This window comes from Macadamia integrifolia, unplaced genomic scaffold (assembly GCF_013358625.1).
Source record: "Macadamia integrifolia cultivar HAES 741 unplaced genomic scaffold, SCU_Mint_v3 scaffold2735, whole genome shotgun sequence".
In the NCBI taxonomy this organism is placed as follows: Eukaryota; Viridiplantae; Streptophyta; class Magnoliopsida; order Proteales; family Proteaceae; genus Macadamia; species Macadamia integrifolia.
In genome coordinates, this window is record NW_024868923.1 from 32,205 (window position 1) to 49,252 (window position 17,048).

The 17,048-nt window shown below is 36.2% G+C and overlaps 1 protein-coding gene and 1 pseudogene across 2 annotated transcripts; both read left to right on the forward strand.

Annotated features, from left to right (window-relative positions):
• Nucleotides 1–5,219: 5,219 nt before the first annotated feature.
• Nucleotides 5,220–8,355, forward strand: LOC122067154 (UBP1-associated protein 2B-like). Of its 2 annotated transcripts, none has more exons than XM_042630996.1 (2): nucleotides 5,220–6,862; nucleotides 7,938–8,355. In XM_042630996.1, the coding sequence occupies exon 1, from the start codon at nucleotides 5,387–5,389 to the stop codon at nucleotides 6,794–6,796; it is 1,410 nt and encodes a 469-aa protein (XP_042486930.1). In that variant the 5' UTR covers nucleotides 5,220–5,386; the 3' UTR covers nucleotides 6,797–6,862; nucleotides 7,938–8,355. The 2 variants fall into 2 exon arrangements, with proteins under 2 accessions (XP_042486930.1, XP_042486929.1); XM_042630995.1 differs by having other exon boundaries at nucleotides 5,221–6,851.
• A 1,478-nt stretch (nucleotides 8,356–9,833) lies between these two features.
• On the forward strand, nucleotides 9,834–11,447 carry LOC122067152 (annotated as a pseudogene).
• Nucleotides 11,448–17,048: the final 5,601 nt, after the last annotated feature.

Here is a 17,048-nt window from a genome sequence, read left to right on the forward strand (position 1 = left end):
CCCTGGGGCCCCTGTCCTCATCAAAAGCCCTATTGCAGGGCAGTCTTACATCTCCACTCAGATTGCTTTCCTTTTCCTTTTTCCCAATCACTTCACTCACAAGTCTCTCTTGCGGGTAATTTTGTAAATTCAAACCATCTTCACTGCTAAGTCCTCTTATCTTATGGAAATTAATACCCACATCATTGAACATTATATGCTCTCTTTGGATCCTTGCTTATCAGGACCTCTTACATGTGAAGTTAATTTTAAAATATTTTCCTTTTCGGTGAAGATAACCAACCATCCTATGTATGATATATGTCTTTCTATGATTAGGATCCCTGTCGGCCGACCATGAATCTCGAAATTTGGATATGGTTTAAAGATCCTTATTCATTAGTCATAACCTAACATGATGGGGGCATGCGTTAGAGCTTCAACAAGTGGAACCCACTCCCATCTGTGTCTGTCTTGTGCTATGGTGTTAGGCTATCTAATAACTAACTCCTCAACATGGTGGATACAGATCTGATTGTGTTTTTGTCTTTTGAGACTATAGTTCAACACTTGAGTATAAATAAATAAATATTTTAATACCTAATATTGTATTCTTTATTTTGTAAAAGAGAAAATTTATTTATTTGAGTTTTGCTTGGTGGCACTACAATTAGTTACACCGAGATTGTAACCAGATATCTTAACTCTAAAGAAAAAAAAAATTTGTACCCAAACGAATTTGTTCATCTTGGCATATGTAATGTAGTTGTAAAGATGAGTCAATATAATGACAATTTGAATCTTGAATCAGAATGTTTAAATAATCTTAAATAAATAAAAATAGCCTAAAAAGCAGTGTGAGCCTTGAGAGGAGCGAAATGTCCATCTCACCCTTCATGATAAATGAAAATTTCGTCCATGATAATTTTATTGTATATTTGCATGTATTCCCACTGACGTTTGTATTGATGTAGGGTCACACTACCTTGTAGAGAATCCTCTCCATTTTAAATATAAGCATTATAGGGAATAACTTTGTAATGGGTTGTGGAATTTGAACAAGTACTTTATATATAGTTGCTTTGAAATTTGGTTATATTTGAAAAAAAAAATTATTTAGATTTCCATTTAGGTAATAAATCATTAATTTATGTGTGTAAATTACCCATCTTTTGGTCCTATACTTGGAAAATCTAAACGTTTTAAACACAAATAGTCCATTTTCAATTTTGTTGTCATCCTCGTAATGTGTGTGTACATTTTACCATCCCATTTAAATCTTAAAACATTTTAAACTCCTCATCCCATACAAAGCTTTTTTACCTACCATTCCCATTTTTATTAAACTTGTATCAGGCACTCTATCTATCTAAAATGCAAATGCATGTGCCTCTTGAGAACCAACTCCTTGAACATGATGTGCTGAAATCAAATCTAACTCATTACTCTATTCCGGAGATTACATTAACAATGGCAAAAATATTAGTAGAAATGGATTCCACTCCTTTTTCCTTTTGAACAATGAGGAATTCTCTTATGTTTGAAGTTTTAACTTATAGCCAAGAGTCTAAGACTTCAAACTTAAAAATAATGATTGGTGTAATTTTGACGAACATACGGGATTTGCAAAGCATTTTACCCTTTCCACACTTTGGGATAGAGTTCTTTTTTACTTATGCGTTTCTCTTGCCTTTTAACTGAATTAATTTTTTTTTTACAGAAGAACAAAAATCTTAGTACATATTTGTGAGGATACGAATCTTTATGATGCTAGCTTTATGTTGGATCTACAATTTAAGGCAATCTTTTAATAAATGTGGGTTGACTGGCAAGGTTTTGAATTTTTGATAAATGTGAGGGAGCTGTAGCATATTTTTCGTTTTCCAAAAATATGTTTATTAGTCTCAACTGTCTGTGGTCCAATTCCCACATACAACCAGTAGGATGATGTTAAATCCTCCTTCCTTGTTTCGGCTACTGTGATCTTTTTCTACGAGTAGGACTTGTGTTTCCCCATCTTTGGAAAACCCAAACTTCAAGTGACTTTAATGATGAGTTTTGCCATCACAAGGTCAAACTTTCATACCATATAGCAAATATGAACGAACAAGGGGATCTATGTTATAGAGGATACTAATTTCAATAGACTAATGTTATGCAATAAGCTACAAATTGGGTTAAAAATGGGTTTAGAATGTTACAAACGACAAGAGTATACTCCTGGAATTTTATTTTATTTTTCTTGTGAAAATGAAGGGTATGTGACTCTTGCATACACGTCCTCATAGGCTTTTTCTATTTTCTTTTCATTTAATGGTGTGGATCATTTGAACCGTGTTATAAGGGTATCAATCAAGCGATTTCATCAGTTTGATTTGAGAGAGTGATTCCAAAACATAATCGAGTAAGGTGCACATGTTGTTTCGAAGAAACCTTGAGATTTTTCTTTCTACAAATTTTGTCCCATCCAACTTTTTATGTAAAAATAATTTTGGTCATGCAAGAAGGCGAAATGGGTGTGTTTTCCACGAAAACCTTCCCGTGATTATAGCCAGCACTATACACCTATACAATGTTTGGTCTAGTATTACAATTTTTTTTTTATACTATTTAAAAATTCACTTGTTTGCAAGAATAATTTGATAACCTCTTAGAAACGACCTAAGTGTTAGCCTTTTATTTTTTGTGATATTTATTACTTTAAAACAAAACGTCATAACAACCTCACAATTAATTTATTGGCCTAACCTGAACACTTCAAATGGTATCTTGGGCATTGGAAGTTCCCTAATTTGTTTTTGGTAGAAGGGATTCCTTGAATTAGGGGTATAAAAAATGTTCCTTACTTGTGATTGGCCTATGAGGCTATAATTTTATGTGAGCTTTATTATTTTTTTCAAAAAATGATTAGTAGTTACATACAATCAATTTATTAATATAAATATAAATTTTGAATATATTGTATGACTTTATGGCCTACTTATGGTTGGATATGTTAATGAGGGTAGTGTCTTTTGTGCATAGTAATGGTATGAGCATATGACTTTATTTTGATAAAAATATGTTTTGTACTCCAAGTGTTTCTTTTACTTTGGATGAATTTTATAACTTATTAATTTTCTAAAAAAGATTGATTTCTATTTTGTATAAAATATTTTTTTGTTGATACGAAAAGGAACTTGAATCCAATATATATATATATATATATATAAAGATGGATCTTATAAAATATTTTTCTATTTAAAATAAAGTGAATTCAAATATAAGCATTTGATTAACCCACTATCATATAATAGATCCAGCCGTAATGAATTGATTGGATGCTCTAGATTGAATCTATGGGAACTAAAAAAATATTGCAACATTTTGAAATGAAATGAATTGAATCAAGGGATTTTATACATTAACGTTTTATATTGTCATCATATGTGTTAGAAAGGGAAACATACCTCACAATGTGTAGGGCCACATTTATTAATGATGAGAGAGAAGAGAGAAAATGTGAGAAAATCATAAATATAAAGTATTATATACATTGATGAAGATAAATTATAAAGTGACAATCAAATACAAACTAACTAGTTTTTGCAGATACCAATCGAAACAAGCTGGTATAGGGAAAAAAATCGTCAACAATTTCGATCTCATACAATTCCATGCAATACCACCTTCAGGCATAGTTAGCAAATTCGGATTCAGGAATTATTCAGACGGAGAATTATTCGGAATAATTCGGACGATTAATTTAAGGATTCGGTCAAAAAAGCGGTCAAAAAATCTTATTGGGGTTTAAAAAAAAAAAATTTGTTTATTTATTTATTTATTTATTTTTTTTGGTTTTTTTTTTAAAATAATGTTTAAATGGACCGAATAATTCGGTTTAATTCGGATTCGGTCCGAATTATTGGCGATTTATATTCATTTTGGAAAAAGTCGCGAATTTTAAAGAATTTTATTTTTAATTCGGATTCGGTCCGAATTTTTGATAGAATTCGGAAAAATTCGGTTTGGCCGAATAATTCGCGAATTATTCGGCCGAATTGATAACTATGGGTATACCCTTCACACGATGTTGGATTTAGTGTATGGGGGATTATTAATATGTGCTTACTGGGTACTGAAGTAGCCATATAGGGACTGGTATGCTCCTGACTCGTAACTAACTTGTATTGTCAAGCGACCTATAACAGACATTCGTGACCAGAGATACCACCTATGTTGCAATAGCACTAAAATCCAATATAGACTTAGAATCTGTTGACTAAGTTTGTGTGATAATAAACTAGATCATGACATTGCATTTACCTTATACATTTCCATTTGATGTTTAATAATTGTCATTACTTTTGCATTTCATATTTGATTATGTTTTGTTGCATGTCCAGCCCTCACTGGGCTTCTAGAAGCTCTCTCCATTTGTTGCAATGTTTTTAAATGGTGATCTAGGAACCCTTTAGAGGCTGCTATTAAGGAGCCAGCTTTTTATGGATGTCTAGGGGTTGAGGAACTAGTTGCACATGAGACGAATTGTGTGTGATTGATGACTATGCCTATGGGGCATCCTGAAGATGATAGTAGTTGTTTTCCTCTTTGATTCTTTTTGTGTACATACGTGATGTAACCTTAGGGGTAATATTGTAATTTTGTTCTATCAGAAGTAAACATCATTTTGTGTAAATATGGTACTTACAATAGAATTCACCAGTTGTGTTTATCTTACTAATTATTATTATAAATTATGGATTTAATATTTATTTCATAACTTTGTGACCTTAAAGTACTGCATTGAAGATACTAGATGGATTATGGCTACAAGTGTGCATCCAAGTCATCAGCATTCAAGTAAGTGAAAGTGAGGTGTGATATATATTCAATAAGAAAGAGAATCTATTATCAGAAATTGAACCACCAAATGGATTTCGTATTCTTGAAATATTTCAGAAAGATGTAATAACTAAAACAATTTCAATTTCTTAACTATTTTAGTGAAATCATTCCAAAATTGAAATAGAAATCATACCAAACGAGCCCTAAAGGGTTGGAAGTAAAATTTAAAATTTCAAACCTAAAAGATATTTTTTTTAGTATTGTGCTCAAATCATTCATATTTAGTTATTAAATTTCATTTTACTTTCTATCTAACCCTTTGAAAAAAAAAAAAAAAAAACAAAAACAAAACAAAACCAAAAGTATATTAAGATTTGAGCACATTCCCTTCAACCAAACAGAGCTATTGGCGAACTCCTTTCTACGGGTCAAAAGGAAAACTTTCCCTCACCTGTGTCCCTCACTTTCCCCTCACTGGGTAGTCGAAACCCAAACCAGAAAGTAAACCCTAGTTATCTTTTCTCTCCGATCCTCTCTCTTCCTCCCTTCCTCCCTCTCTGTGTGTGATTCAATCTAATCCATGGCGAAGAAGCGAAAGTTCCAATCCAAACCCGAACCAGATCCATCGAAAAACGTAGAAGAAGAAGAACAGCAGCAACAACCAGAGCAAGAAGAACAAGCTTCATACGAAGTCGATAAAGAAGAAGAAGTAGACACAGGAAATGCAGAGGTCCCAGAAGAAGGTGAAGAAAAAGAAAACGAAGAAGCAGAGACGAAGCAAAATGCTCAAGGAACCTCAATCCCCATATCATCGATGGCAAATACGACCGTGGATGATGATGACATAGCCGAAGAACCTGTTGAGAAGCTATTAGAACCGTTCAACAAGGAACAACTGATGGATCTTCTTCGTGAGGCTGCTGAAACTCATCCTGATTTGTTGGATAGAATCCGCAACCAAGCGGCTGTAGATCCTGTGCATCGCAAGATCTTTGTCCATGGTCTTGGTTGGGACACCAATGCGGAAATCCTAATCAATGCTTTCAAGCAGTACGGTGAGATCGAGGATTGTAATGCTGTTTGTGATAAGATTTCTGGGAAATCTAAGGGTTATGGGTTCATACTCTTTAAGCATCGCAGTGGGGCTCGTAGAGCCCTACAGAAGCCGCAGAAGAAGATTGGGAATCGGATGACATCTTGCCAGTTGGCCTCGGCTGGGCCGGTTCCGACAATGCCACCAGCAGCGCCACCGTCTTCAGAGTATACACAAAGGAAAATCTTTGTCAGCAATGTATCGGCAGATATTGATCCTCAGAAGCTGGTTACTTTCTTTGCTAAGTATGGGGAGATTGAGGAGGGACCGTTAGGGTTAGATAAGCAGACAGGGAGGCCAAAGGGGTTTACACTGTTCGTTTACAAGTCGATTGAGAGTGCGAAGAAGGCATTGGAAGATCCACACAAGAATTTTGAAGGTCATATCTTGCACTGTCAGAAGGCAATCGATGGCCCGAAGCCAAACAAGCAATACTACCATCACCATAACCATAACCATAACCATAACCAACACCACCCTCAGCATGGCTCACATTATCAGAGAAATGATAATCCTAATTTCACAGGGACTATGGGGAACCATGGGTCTGCGGCTACTCCGGGGCACATGATGGCACACAGCCCGGCTGGGGTGCCATTCAACCAGGGAGCTACGCAGGCGTTGAACCCAGCACTGGGACAAGCGCTAACAGCGTTGCTTGCAACCCAGGGTGCTGGGTTGGGGCTGAATAATTTGCTTGGCACACTTGGGTCGACTGGGGTTGGGGCACCAGTGAACCAAACCATGAGCAACACAAGCCATGGAATGCAGGGTGCATATGGGAGTCAGCCTGTTCCGAGTAATATCAACAATGGTGTGATGGGAGTTTACGGGAACCAGCCTGCTATGCAAAGTGGATATCAGAACGGGCAGGCCAATGCTGGTAGACCATGGTAGACCACTTCAGGGTGTGGGTCACATGGATGGAGTTGCTCCTTGCATGGGTTATTAGGTAAGGCACAGGTATAATAAAGTTCTCTGTTGGTGATATGAAGTTATGAGTAAATTTTTTAATATAATGTATAAAATGATATAAACTTGTACTCCCATTGCTAGAAAAATTTTGTTTTGTTGTTACCATAGTTGTCATCACATCTAGGCAACCCTAGGCATTGGAGGAGGGAAGAAATCAAGGCAACACCAACAAGGGTGCCGGTGACCCCTTGACAACTATGGTTGTTACATATGCAGTGGGTATTTTCATTTGCCGAACCTTTGAGAGAAAGATAAGACAACTCAAGTTGAGGGAAAATCTTTGAAGAAATTCTTCAGATGACTTTGTTGTTGGGTGACATTTATAATATATGTCCCTGGTTTATAACAGGATTCTAGTTTAGGAAGTGTGAAATACTTAATTATTAGAGAAGTTAGAAATTAGGATGGGCTTGACTGGTCACTCCCTATGCCATTGCTATGCCTAATTAACTGATTAATGAGTGGAAGATGTTGTACTGTTATGTAAATCTTGTAAGACCAACTATTATTCAAAAGGTTTTGAATATAGATCCTGGAGCCCTTCTGTTAATATAACATTGGCCTAGTTTTGGTCTTTGAAAGTTTCTAGTCTTTGGTTTATGACTGACGAAAACATCAATAGATACCATTTGATCGGTTGAACTTGGAATGTTAGTGATTCTTCTATTCATCTATTTGCTTTAGATGGAGATATTGTTTTATAAGCTACCTTAGTTACTAGGAACTAGATGTTAAATCTCTTTTGTTTAAATAGTCTGTAGTTTTGTAACATATTAGGAATGTGATCCATTGTTGTTTTGAATGCCTAGATTTTTCAAACTGATTTATTGTGATACAAGGTTGGTACTTTTTTTGGTCTTCATTCACATATAATTGCTTGATTTTATTCAGTTAATTTTGTTGTTTCCATAAATGGGAATAAATTTTTTCCTAAATTTGTGACGATGAGTGAAACCTTTCCTCTTTCACATTGGGAAAATCGTTTTCTGTTATGTTTAGGCTTTCTAACCCAGCTTTTTTTCTTTTGAATGGACTTTTTATGTTTTACTTATTCTTTGTGCAGATACTTCTAGGTCTATCAACCTTTAATTCATGGTCTGGTGATTCTTCTGAAGTTCCAGGAGCTCATGAGTGATGAAGTGTTGCTTTTTCATTAATATAAATACGGGACCTTAGGCTTTTGTTCAATGGAGTGACAGTCTTCTGTTTTCCTCCATTTTATATCTTTCAATCTTCTTCAAAATATGTACTATGTAGAATTTCAAAATTTACTTTCTTTTTAAGCTCTGGCAAATCGTTGGGTCATCGACTATATAACTTTATCTAGTGTTTTTTGGAGTTTAGAAGTATTATAATCGACAAATCCATATTTTGGATGGGCTTTGGATTATACTTGCAGGCAGGACATATACTGTTTTGAATATAATTTTCTGATACATTTATAACAAATGTAATGACAAGCTGTGGTTTCCAGACTTGAATTATCACTGGTAATAATCTGTAGATACTTTAATTGTTGAAGTGCTTGCTCTATTGGGTAACATCTCTGTTGTCAGGTTGCCTAGTGGATCATTCTGCTTCATTTATTTAGATAGACACATTATTCTATTTCTTATCACTTTTGGTGCTGCAGGTAAAACCTCCCTGAACCAGTAAACCAGCCTTTTTGGCTACAATTGTTGCAGCTAGGGACCATACTCTCGTCGTCTCACATATTTTACAAGTACATAGAAAACCTTGGAAGGAAAAGTACAAGGGAAAAAAGGAACTTTAAATTATGTTATCCTCGGTTATTTGCTTGGGATAATCTAGTGTGTTATGTTAGATTTTTAAATGCCTTTTTTTTTTTTTTTTTTTCTGACATGTGTTTTTGAAATTGAATATGCACAGAAACAGCAGTCTGGGGAGGTATATTACTTTTTCTTAGGGACAAGTTTTTCCTGCTGGATTAGTAATTTGTGTTCGTAATGAATAGGACACATATATAGGTTTCATTCAGACATTCCATTTTTTTCAATAGAACTGCTTGTCTAGGAGTTGCGCCCCTGCTTTCAGTGTCGCCTGAGTCGCATCCCCAAAATATGATGGCCTGATCAAGAAAGCCAGGGCTGCCTGCCGGAGCTTCTTTCTATTGAGTGTTTGTTTCTAGGAGTTTGGCTCGAACCGCTTCTCAGGCTTGAGCAGCTTAGGACTAGGAAATATTTTCATTTAAAAAAAAATAATAATAATTGAGGCACCTTTCAGACCAATGTAGGGATCTCCATTCTATACAAGTGCTTGGTTCAAAGCCAACTCTATAAGGTTTTCTGCGTTGGTCTTAGCATTTACTCTTCCTGTTTTGGACCTGAGGTATTTCGTATGCTTGAATTAGGAATTTCTTACTATATTTGGTATGAAATGTAATGCTTCAAGGGGCATAATTAAGATTTAGAATCTGACGTTTTTGTTAGTATTTAGAGCTATGTGAGGATGATACAAAAAAAAAATATTTACTGTTATAACTAATGGATATGGTGGAAAAACATTCTATTTATGATGTAGGACATTATATGGTATGATTATAAATAAATGTAATTATTGAATTCCTGTTATAACTAATGCACATGGTGGAAAAGTATTCTATTTATGACGTAGGAGATTATATAGTATGATTATGAATAAAGATAATTTACAATGCCACCCCTTAGAGAATGTCAATATTATAAAAACACCCCCAATGTAATACTAAATTTTGTTCGGGCATTTAGTCTCTGTTATAGAATATATCTCAAATGCAACAGCTTCTTTTTTTTTTTTTTTTTCTAAATACCATATTACCCTTCAAAATGTTGAAGTATCGATATTACCCTCACTTACAAACACACACCCTATCCAATTCCTCCTCCGCTTCTGTAAACTATAACTCTCTCTCTCTCTCTCTCTCTCTCTCTCTATCTCTCTCTCGTCCTTTCTTGCTCCCATGGCTGCCAAGGTGTAGCCACGTCTTCATCTTCTTCCTTCATTATTGTTCATTATCCACTCTCTATCTTCTTCCACTTTCTATTTCTTTTGGGCTGAATTCTCCTCAAAACATTGAAATGTTCTTCCCATCACAGATATCCCCTGTAATTCCAAAACCTAGTATTCCTAATCGACCCTCGAACTCAGACATTGTCTTCAAGTTCCACTTCTAAGAAAACCATTGCTAAGGCTGTTGGAATTACTGTTGTAGGTACCCTCGTTATTGCAGGTGTATTCTTCTTCTTCATCCAAAAGTATACTGCTGCCCGCCATGGCCCTAGGCTTGCTAAGAAGACTAGTATTAATAGGGTTATTCCTCAGGAACAGGCCATGTTACCTCGCGATGAGTTCAACGGTATAGATGGGAATCTCATGGGGTTGATTGTTGATGAGAATGGATTGGATGTTCTCTATTGGAGGAAGCTTGAGGGTCGGCTCTCAAGTAATAGACTCTCTAAGAATGTGCTATATGAGCACGACAGAGAAGGGGAAGACGATGACGAAGAATAAGAAGAGGTGGGTTATCATGGAGATCGAAATAGGAAATCTGGGCCAATTCAAGAAACCCCTATGCTTGGTAGGAAGTCTTTCAAATCTTGTAGCCGAAAATTTTCCCCGGAAGCATCTAATTCAGTGGTGCTACCACCTTTAGCGACAACACCACCACCACCACCTCCATCTCCTCCGGCAAATAAAAATCCTCCACCACCTCACTCAGGACATTCTTCAACTTCATCAAAACCTGCACCAAATTCAAAGAATAGCATGGCGGTGGCGGCTGAGTCTTCATCGGGAGAGAAGCGCTCCAGCCAAACCAAGCTGAAGCCTTTGTACTGGGATAAGTTGTCACCCGATATGGATCATTCCATGGCGTGGGACAAGATAAACAACGGTTCATTCAGGTAAATCATAAATCAGCTTTTCTCAAGCCCCTTCAATTCCATCCCTTTGTATAAGTTTGTCGTCCAAAGCCACTGATTTTTATCTCTCTTTGATAGATTCGACGGAGATCTCATGGAAGTGTTGTTTAATTATGCTGCAACCAATTGGAAACCCCCCTGGAAGAAACAGGGACTTATTGGATAACTCTTCCAGCTCCCCTCCTCAGGTCTTCATATTGGATCCCCACAAATCTCAAAATATAGCGATAGTCCTTAAATCTCTTGGCATATCTCGTTAAGAGACTCACGATGCCCTCCTCGAGGGTGGTGAACTTGTTACTGAAACCCTCGAAAAACTTACTAAAATCGCTCCGACCGAGGAAGAAGAAACCAAGATTCTCGAATTCAGTGGCGATCCAACAAAACTTGCAGACGCCGAATCATTCCTCTTCCACATCCTTAAAACCATCCCCTCTACTTTCACCCGCCTAGATGCCCTGCTCTTTAGGTCGAACTACGACCACGAAATCTTACAATTCAAAGAATCTATACAGACCCTTGAATCAGCTTGCAAGGAGCTCAAAACTCATGGGCTCTTCATGAAACTTCTTGAAGCGATCCTCAAGGCGGGTAATCGTATGGTTGCAAGACTTGAATCTATGCATTGGCTACCATTCTCGATCATGGGTTGAGCTAGGGGTGTCAACGGTCCGGTTTGGTGCGGTTTTGGTCCGGTTCCACCAGTTTCGGTGGAACTGACCGAAACCGACCCATTAAGGATTTATCGGTTTTGGTCCGGTGTCGGTTTTGGTGTGGTTTGGGTTTGGGTTCGGGTTGATACCGATTTGGATTTATCAAGTTCATTTCGGTTTGGATCGGTTTTTTAAACCGGTATGGAGCCATTAGGAAACAACCAATTGCTGACCTGCTGAAGCATTTAGGCAATTCAATGAATATTTGAAAAATGAAAAACAACTAATATATTTAACTTAAAACTAGTTAACTATTTAACTTAAAACTAGTTAAAAAATCCCCATTATATTATTATGTTTGGAGATTGTTAATTAACTAGGACTTGATGAGATAAAGAAAACCAATTCAAAACAAGATTGTATCTATAGAGACCTTATACAGCTTGGAGCCTTGGACAAAGACAGGTAAAAATAGTTTGAAGTGGAAAGAAACTGAAAGCAAAACTCAAACAGAATTCCACACTATACTAGGAATAGAATTCTCACTAAGACTAGAATTTCTAAAGAAACTTGGAATTTTGAAACTAATGAAACCGTGCGCCATTCTTCTTCTCTTGGCATTGATGCTAGTGCCTTGATACTGCATCTGGATGCCATAGATGTCCTCTGAGTCTGGGTTTGATGGCTTCCACACCTCTGCTAGAGATGATAGTACATTGACAAGTTTCTTTACCACAGCTTTGGGAATCATTGAAGTATGATGGCACTGTTACCACAGCTTTGGTGATTTTGTCATTTAAAAACTTTGATGCATCATCCACAAGCTTTCTCAACACTTGAAAGCAGAAAGAATTAGTGTTTTCTCATTGGCAAGATAAATGAAAACTATATTTCAAATCCCACGAGTGAAAAATAAAATTCAAGCATACAGTAGAACACTAATACAGGGAAAAGTTTTCCCAACAAAAACAGCAGCAACTACCGATTTATCTTTCTTACAATATATACAAATTAATTGTCATTGAAAATATTATAAGGCCTAAAAGATGAAAAATAATCTACAAGTAGAACAAAAGATATGACAATAACTCCAGTAGATCCAAAAGCTTTTAAACTAAACAAAGCACACACATGAAAAAGCATAGTTGTCAAGGTGGCTAGATACCCAAGGCGGTGGAGGGGTGAAAAACAAAAATGACACCAACAAGCCGCCAAGGCACACCTTGACAACTATGTTAACAGAAATCTAGATCAATTGCAAATGCTTTAAAATTGAAAAGACTCACTTCCCTCCACAAAAAACGAAACCAATTGTTGCAGTAAAAGATACGACTGGGAAATAAATGAACAAACAATTGCACATCAACAAGTGAAGATATTATGTAGAAATATTAAGAAAAAAGTTAGAAGGACCACCATGAGATCCCTTAGACTGTAAAGCAATAAGGCTATAGTTCCAAAGACAAACCTGCAATAAATATCTTTCCAATGGCTCCCACAACACTGTTGTCATTTATCCACAGGTATATCCAAAGACAAACCTTATCAAATCATCTACAGTTAGACCATATAGAAAATAACAAGCAATAGAGGCATTATAATACCTAAAGCACTAACCAATGTTCAACTAATGAATATATGTAACAGAATAAACCCCTTGAAGATATAAATTTGGATAACCCATGTGGTTGTGCAACTACCACAGCATGCAAAAAGCAATAACAACCAGCAAACAAATCAGAGATGTTATAATTTGCAGGTACCTAGGAAGGTCTTTCTCTTGTTGCAGGCACATTGAGCTTATCCTTCTCTAGGAGTAGGACCAGCTGAAGAACTAGCTACTGCACCTCTCTCCTTTTCAATGTGCAATAGTTCCAGTATATTTCCAAGTGCATTATCCACATCAGTGGGATCATCAAAAGGCTCAGCTACATACAAAGTAAAATAAGGCACTAATTAACTAATTAAGACAATTAAAAATGAAAAATATACTGAATGAAAAATTACCTCTGAAGTCTAATTCAAACATCTAATCCCGAAGGCATATTAATGCTTCAGCATTGGTAGGTAGGAGTTTGCTCCGATATTTATCAATAACATGGCCCCCTGCGCTAAAAGTCGACTCTGAAGCAACTGTGGAAACTGGTATAGCCAAGACATCACGAGCCATTCGAGCCACATATGGATACCTTGACCCATTTGCTTTCCAGAATGCCAACACATCATACTCATCATATTCATTATCATTGAATGGGACCTTGGGTTCATCTAGATATATATCCAATTGAGATTTACTTCCATTATCCATCTCAGCAAGCTCGGATACCATAAGTTCCTATGACAATTGAGAAATAGCCGAAATATGAATCATTAATAAGATTAGCAATGAATGTTGAAAACTTGTATTAAAAAATAAATCAAAATTACTATCAGAATGTAAATTTACTTACAAATCTTGTTCTAGATCTCCCAGGACGATGGGTAAGTGTAGGAACATCATAGTCACTTGGTTGCATACTCTTGTACTCATCAAACAATTGATATAAAGAATTCCTCACATTGTTGCACATTGTAGATGCATTTAAGTCCAGGTTGCAAAGCTTAGAAAATGCCCAAGTCACAAAACTAAGTTTATATCGAGGATCAAACACCAAAGCAATGGCCAAAATTGGACTATATTCACTCCAATATTTGTCAAATTTTTTCTTCATTTCCACTGCCATTGGCTTCATAAAGTTGAGCCCACATGATACCTCTTCTAATAAACTTTTGTGAATCTCCCAAACATTTTCAAAATATAAATTTGCTGTGGGATACTTGGAACCAAAAAGCAAAACAGTAATTGCATAGAAGGGATACAAAAAACTCGTTAATCTCTCAATCTTCAACCATTGTTCAGAACTAGGACAAGTTTTAAAGTTGTCATCCACTAGTCCAAGGTTCTCAAATGCTTTACAATAAAATAATGCAGAATCAAGCATGAGATAGGTTGAGTTCCACCTTGTGGAGACATCAGCACGTAAGCCCTTACTACTTTGTAATCCCAATTGCTTACAAATTTCCAAGAATTTTACTTTTCTTGGATGTGATCCTTTCACATAGGCTATACTAGATCGCACCAACACCACAGAGTCATCTATGTGTTTCAGTCCATCTTGTACAATAAGATTGAGAATATGTGCACAACACCTATTATGAAAGTGTAATCCTCTACATAAAAGAGCATTCTTCAAATTCAAATTTTTCTTCAACAAGTCAACAAAACTGAAATTAGCTGTGGCATTTTCTAAAGTAATTGAAAATAATTTCCGATCAATACCCCAGTCAGATAAGATTTTTGAAACCATTTCACAAATATGGATGCCAGTGTGTGGAGGTGGCATGATGCAAAACTTCAACAACTTCTTATGCAACACCCAATCCTTATCAATGTAATGGGCAGTCAAAGCAATGTTTCCATCATTAGTGATAGATGTCCATAAATCACTTGTCAAAGAAATCCTCCCAGGATATGAATTAAGTAAATTCCTGATTCTAATGGACTCCAAATTGTATAATCTCAAAATATCCGACATTTGTGTGTTTCGAGCAATATGGGTATAGCCCGGAAAAATGTATGTAATTAACTCTTTGAACTCCTCATACTCAACAAAAACTAAAGGTAACTCATGTCTCACAATAAGCTTCATAATTTTGTCCCGCGCAAAATCTTGGTCAACTTTTTGGTCTCTTAACATCACTTTCCCATCATTTACACCCAAAATCATTTGGGTGCTTTTGTTTCCTTTGTTTTCCCTTTTTGGGCAATGTAGAATATGTCTCCTAAGGCTTCCAATTCCATTAATATTACTATCACCCTTATAAACTTGCTTATATCTTTTGCATTTAACTCGATTTCTTCCCATCATCAAAACCCTTCCCATCAATGATTGTGAACTCATCCCAAACTACACTCCTTTTCCTTTTGGTAGTAGCATTTGTTTCAAGTGTTACGACACTTGAAGGTTCTGTTGATGAAATTCCAGGAATATATGGTCCATCATCAGACATAACATCAGCATCTGACCCACAATCGGACTCATCTTCTATATTGATGGACATTTCTATAATTAATAAGAAAACATATGACATGTTAATAAAATAAGAATACCAAGCATTACAAATTCAAAAATGACCTCTTTAAATTAGCCCTATATAATACACTATTGCATGCTGAAATTTGATACAAAATCTCATATTTGAAGAAATTGAAAAAACATAAATAAGATTCAAAAATAAAATTTGGAAGGATAAAATTGACTGAAAGGATATACCTGGGGTCCTGGAGGCTGGAGTACCAGAGAAAGAGGTGAAATTTGTAGAGAGAGAACTTGAAGGTTGCAGGGGTCTCAAATCAGTTGTTAGAGGAGGGAAACATTAATTCTCAATTAAAACACAAGCTTTACAGCTTTACCTGTCGTCGCTGTCGATGTGCAAACCATGCAATAATGAAGGAGTGATGTAATTTAAATAAAAATGAAGGGTAAAATAGTCAAGTGAAAATGTCTGACGCATCTTTGCAAATAATTTATATAATATACAAAAATAATTACCAAATCTTGACATAGACCTTCAGTGTTTATATGCACCAAACTGAATTGGAAAGTTCTATATTATGATATTAAGGGGGAAAACAAAGTAATACTGATCAATTCAGTCCTTCAATCCCCTCATTTCAATCAATCAGTAATATAGAAGATTACTTTTCTTTGCTTTCAGTAAACATCTAACAGCACTACTTCCATTTGTACTTCTACCCTAAAATTCAGTCTCCAATCTACAAAGAACTTCTCCAAGTTCTTTTATAAACCAAGTTCCACTACAGGTCAGCACTCAGTAGTATTCTATTCATGAAAACATAGCAAACCAACCAAAAAAAGAAGGAAATCTCTCTAGTGAATAATGTTTCTTGAATCAAGTAAGAATGGAAGAAAACTATTAACATGATAGAGTCTAATCACGAGTGGATAGCAGCTTTAACAGTAAAAATCCTTACCTACCATCTCCACACAGGTTCCCAAAGAAATGAAATAGAACGGGCCATAGTAAAAGAAAAACAAATGGAAAATCCAACCTGGTTCAAAAGAGATTTCTGCTAGTTGCCAACATCCTAGGTTATGGATCAAGTTTTAAGAAAATGATTTTTGCTTATTATGAAACTCCTTGAAACTGCAATAACTCTTCATGTAATAATCTTTGCGCCTAGTCACTTGATACTGGAAAGTATGAATTTGATGAATTCCAATTCAGATCTCACGGCTTCGAAATTTACCTGTCTTAAGCACCGCCTCCAATTCAAATCTCACGGCTTCGAAATTTACCGTCAGGGTCAGGATGGCAGCAAGCCAACCCAATCTTAAGCACCGCCTCCGTGTCTTCCACCTTGTACTCCCCTGGAATCCTCGAGTCAGGGGCTTCGATGAGCCTCCCTTTCGCTGTTTTGCATAAAGCTCTTTCACAGTTTCACTTTCACAGTTTCACCCAATCGGCCAATCGATCAGTAGCGGTTCGTCATCAGACGACGTTTCAATGGGTCTCCGGCCGCACACCACCTCCAGCACA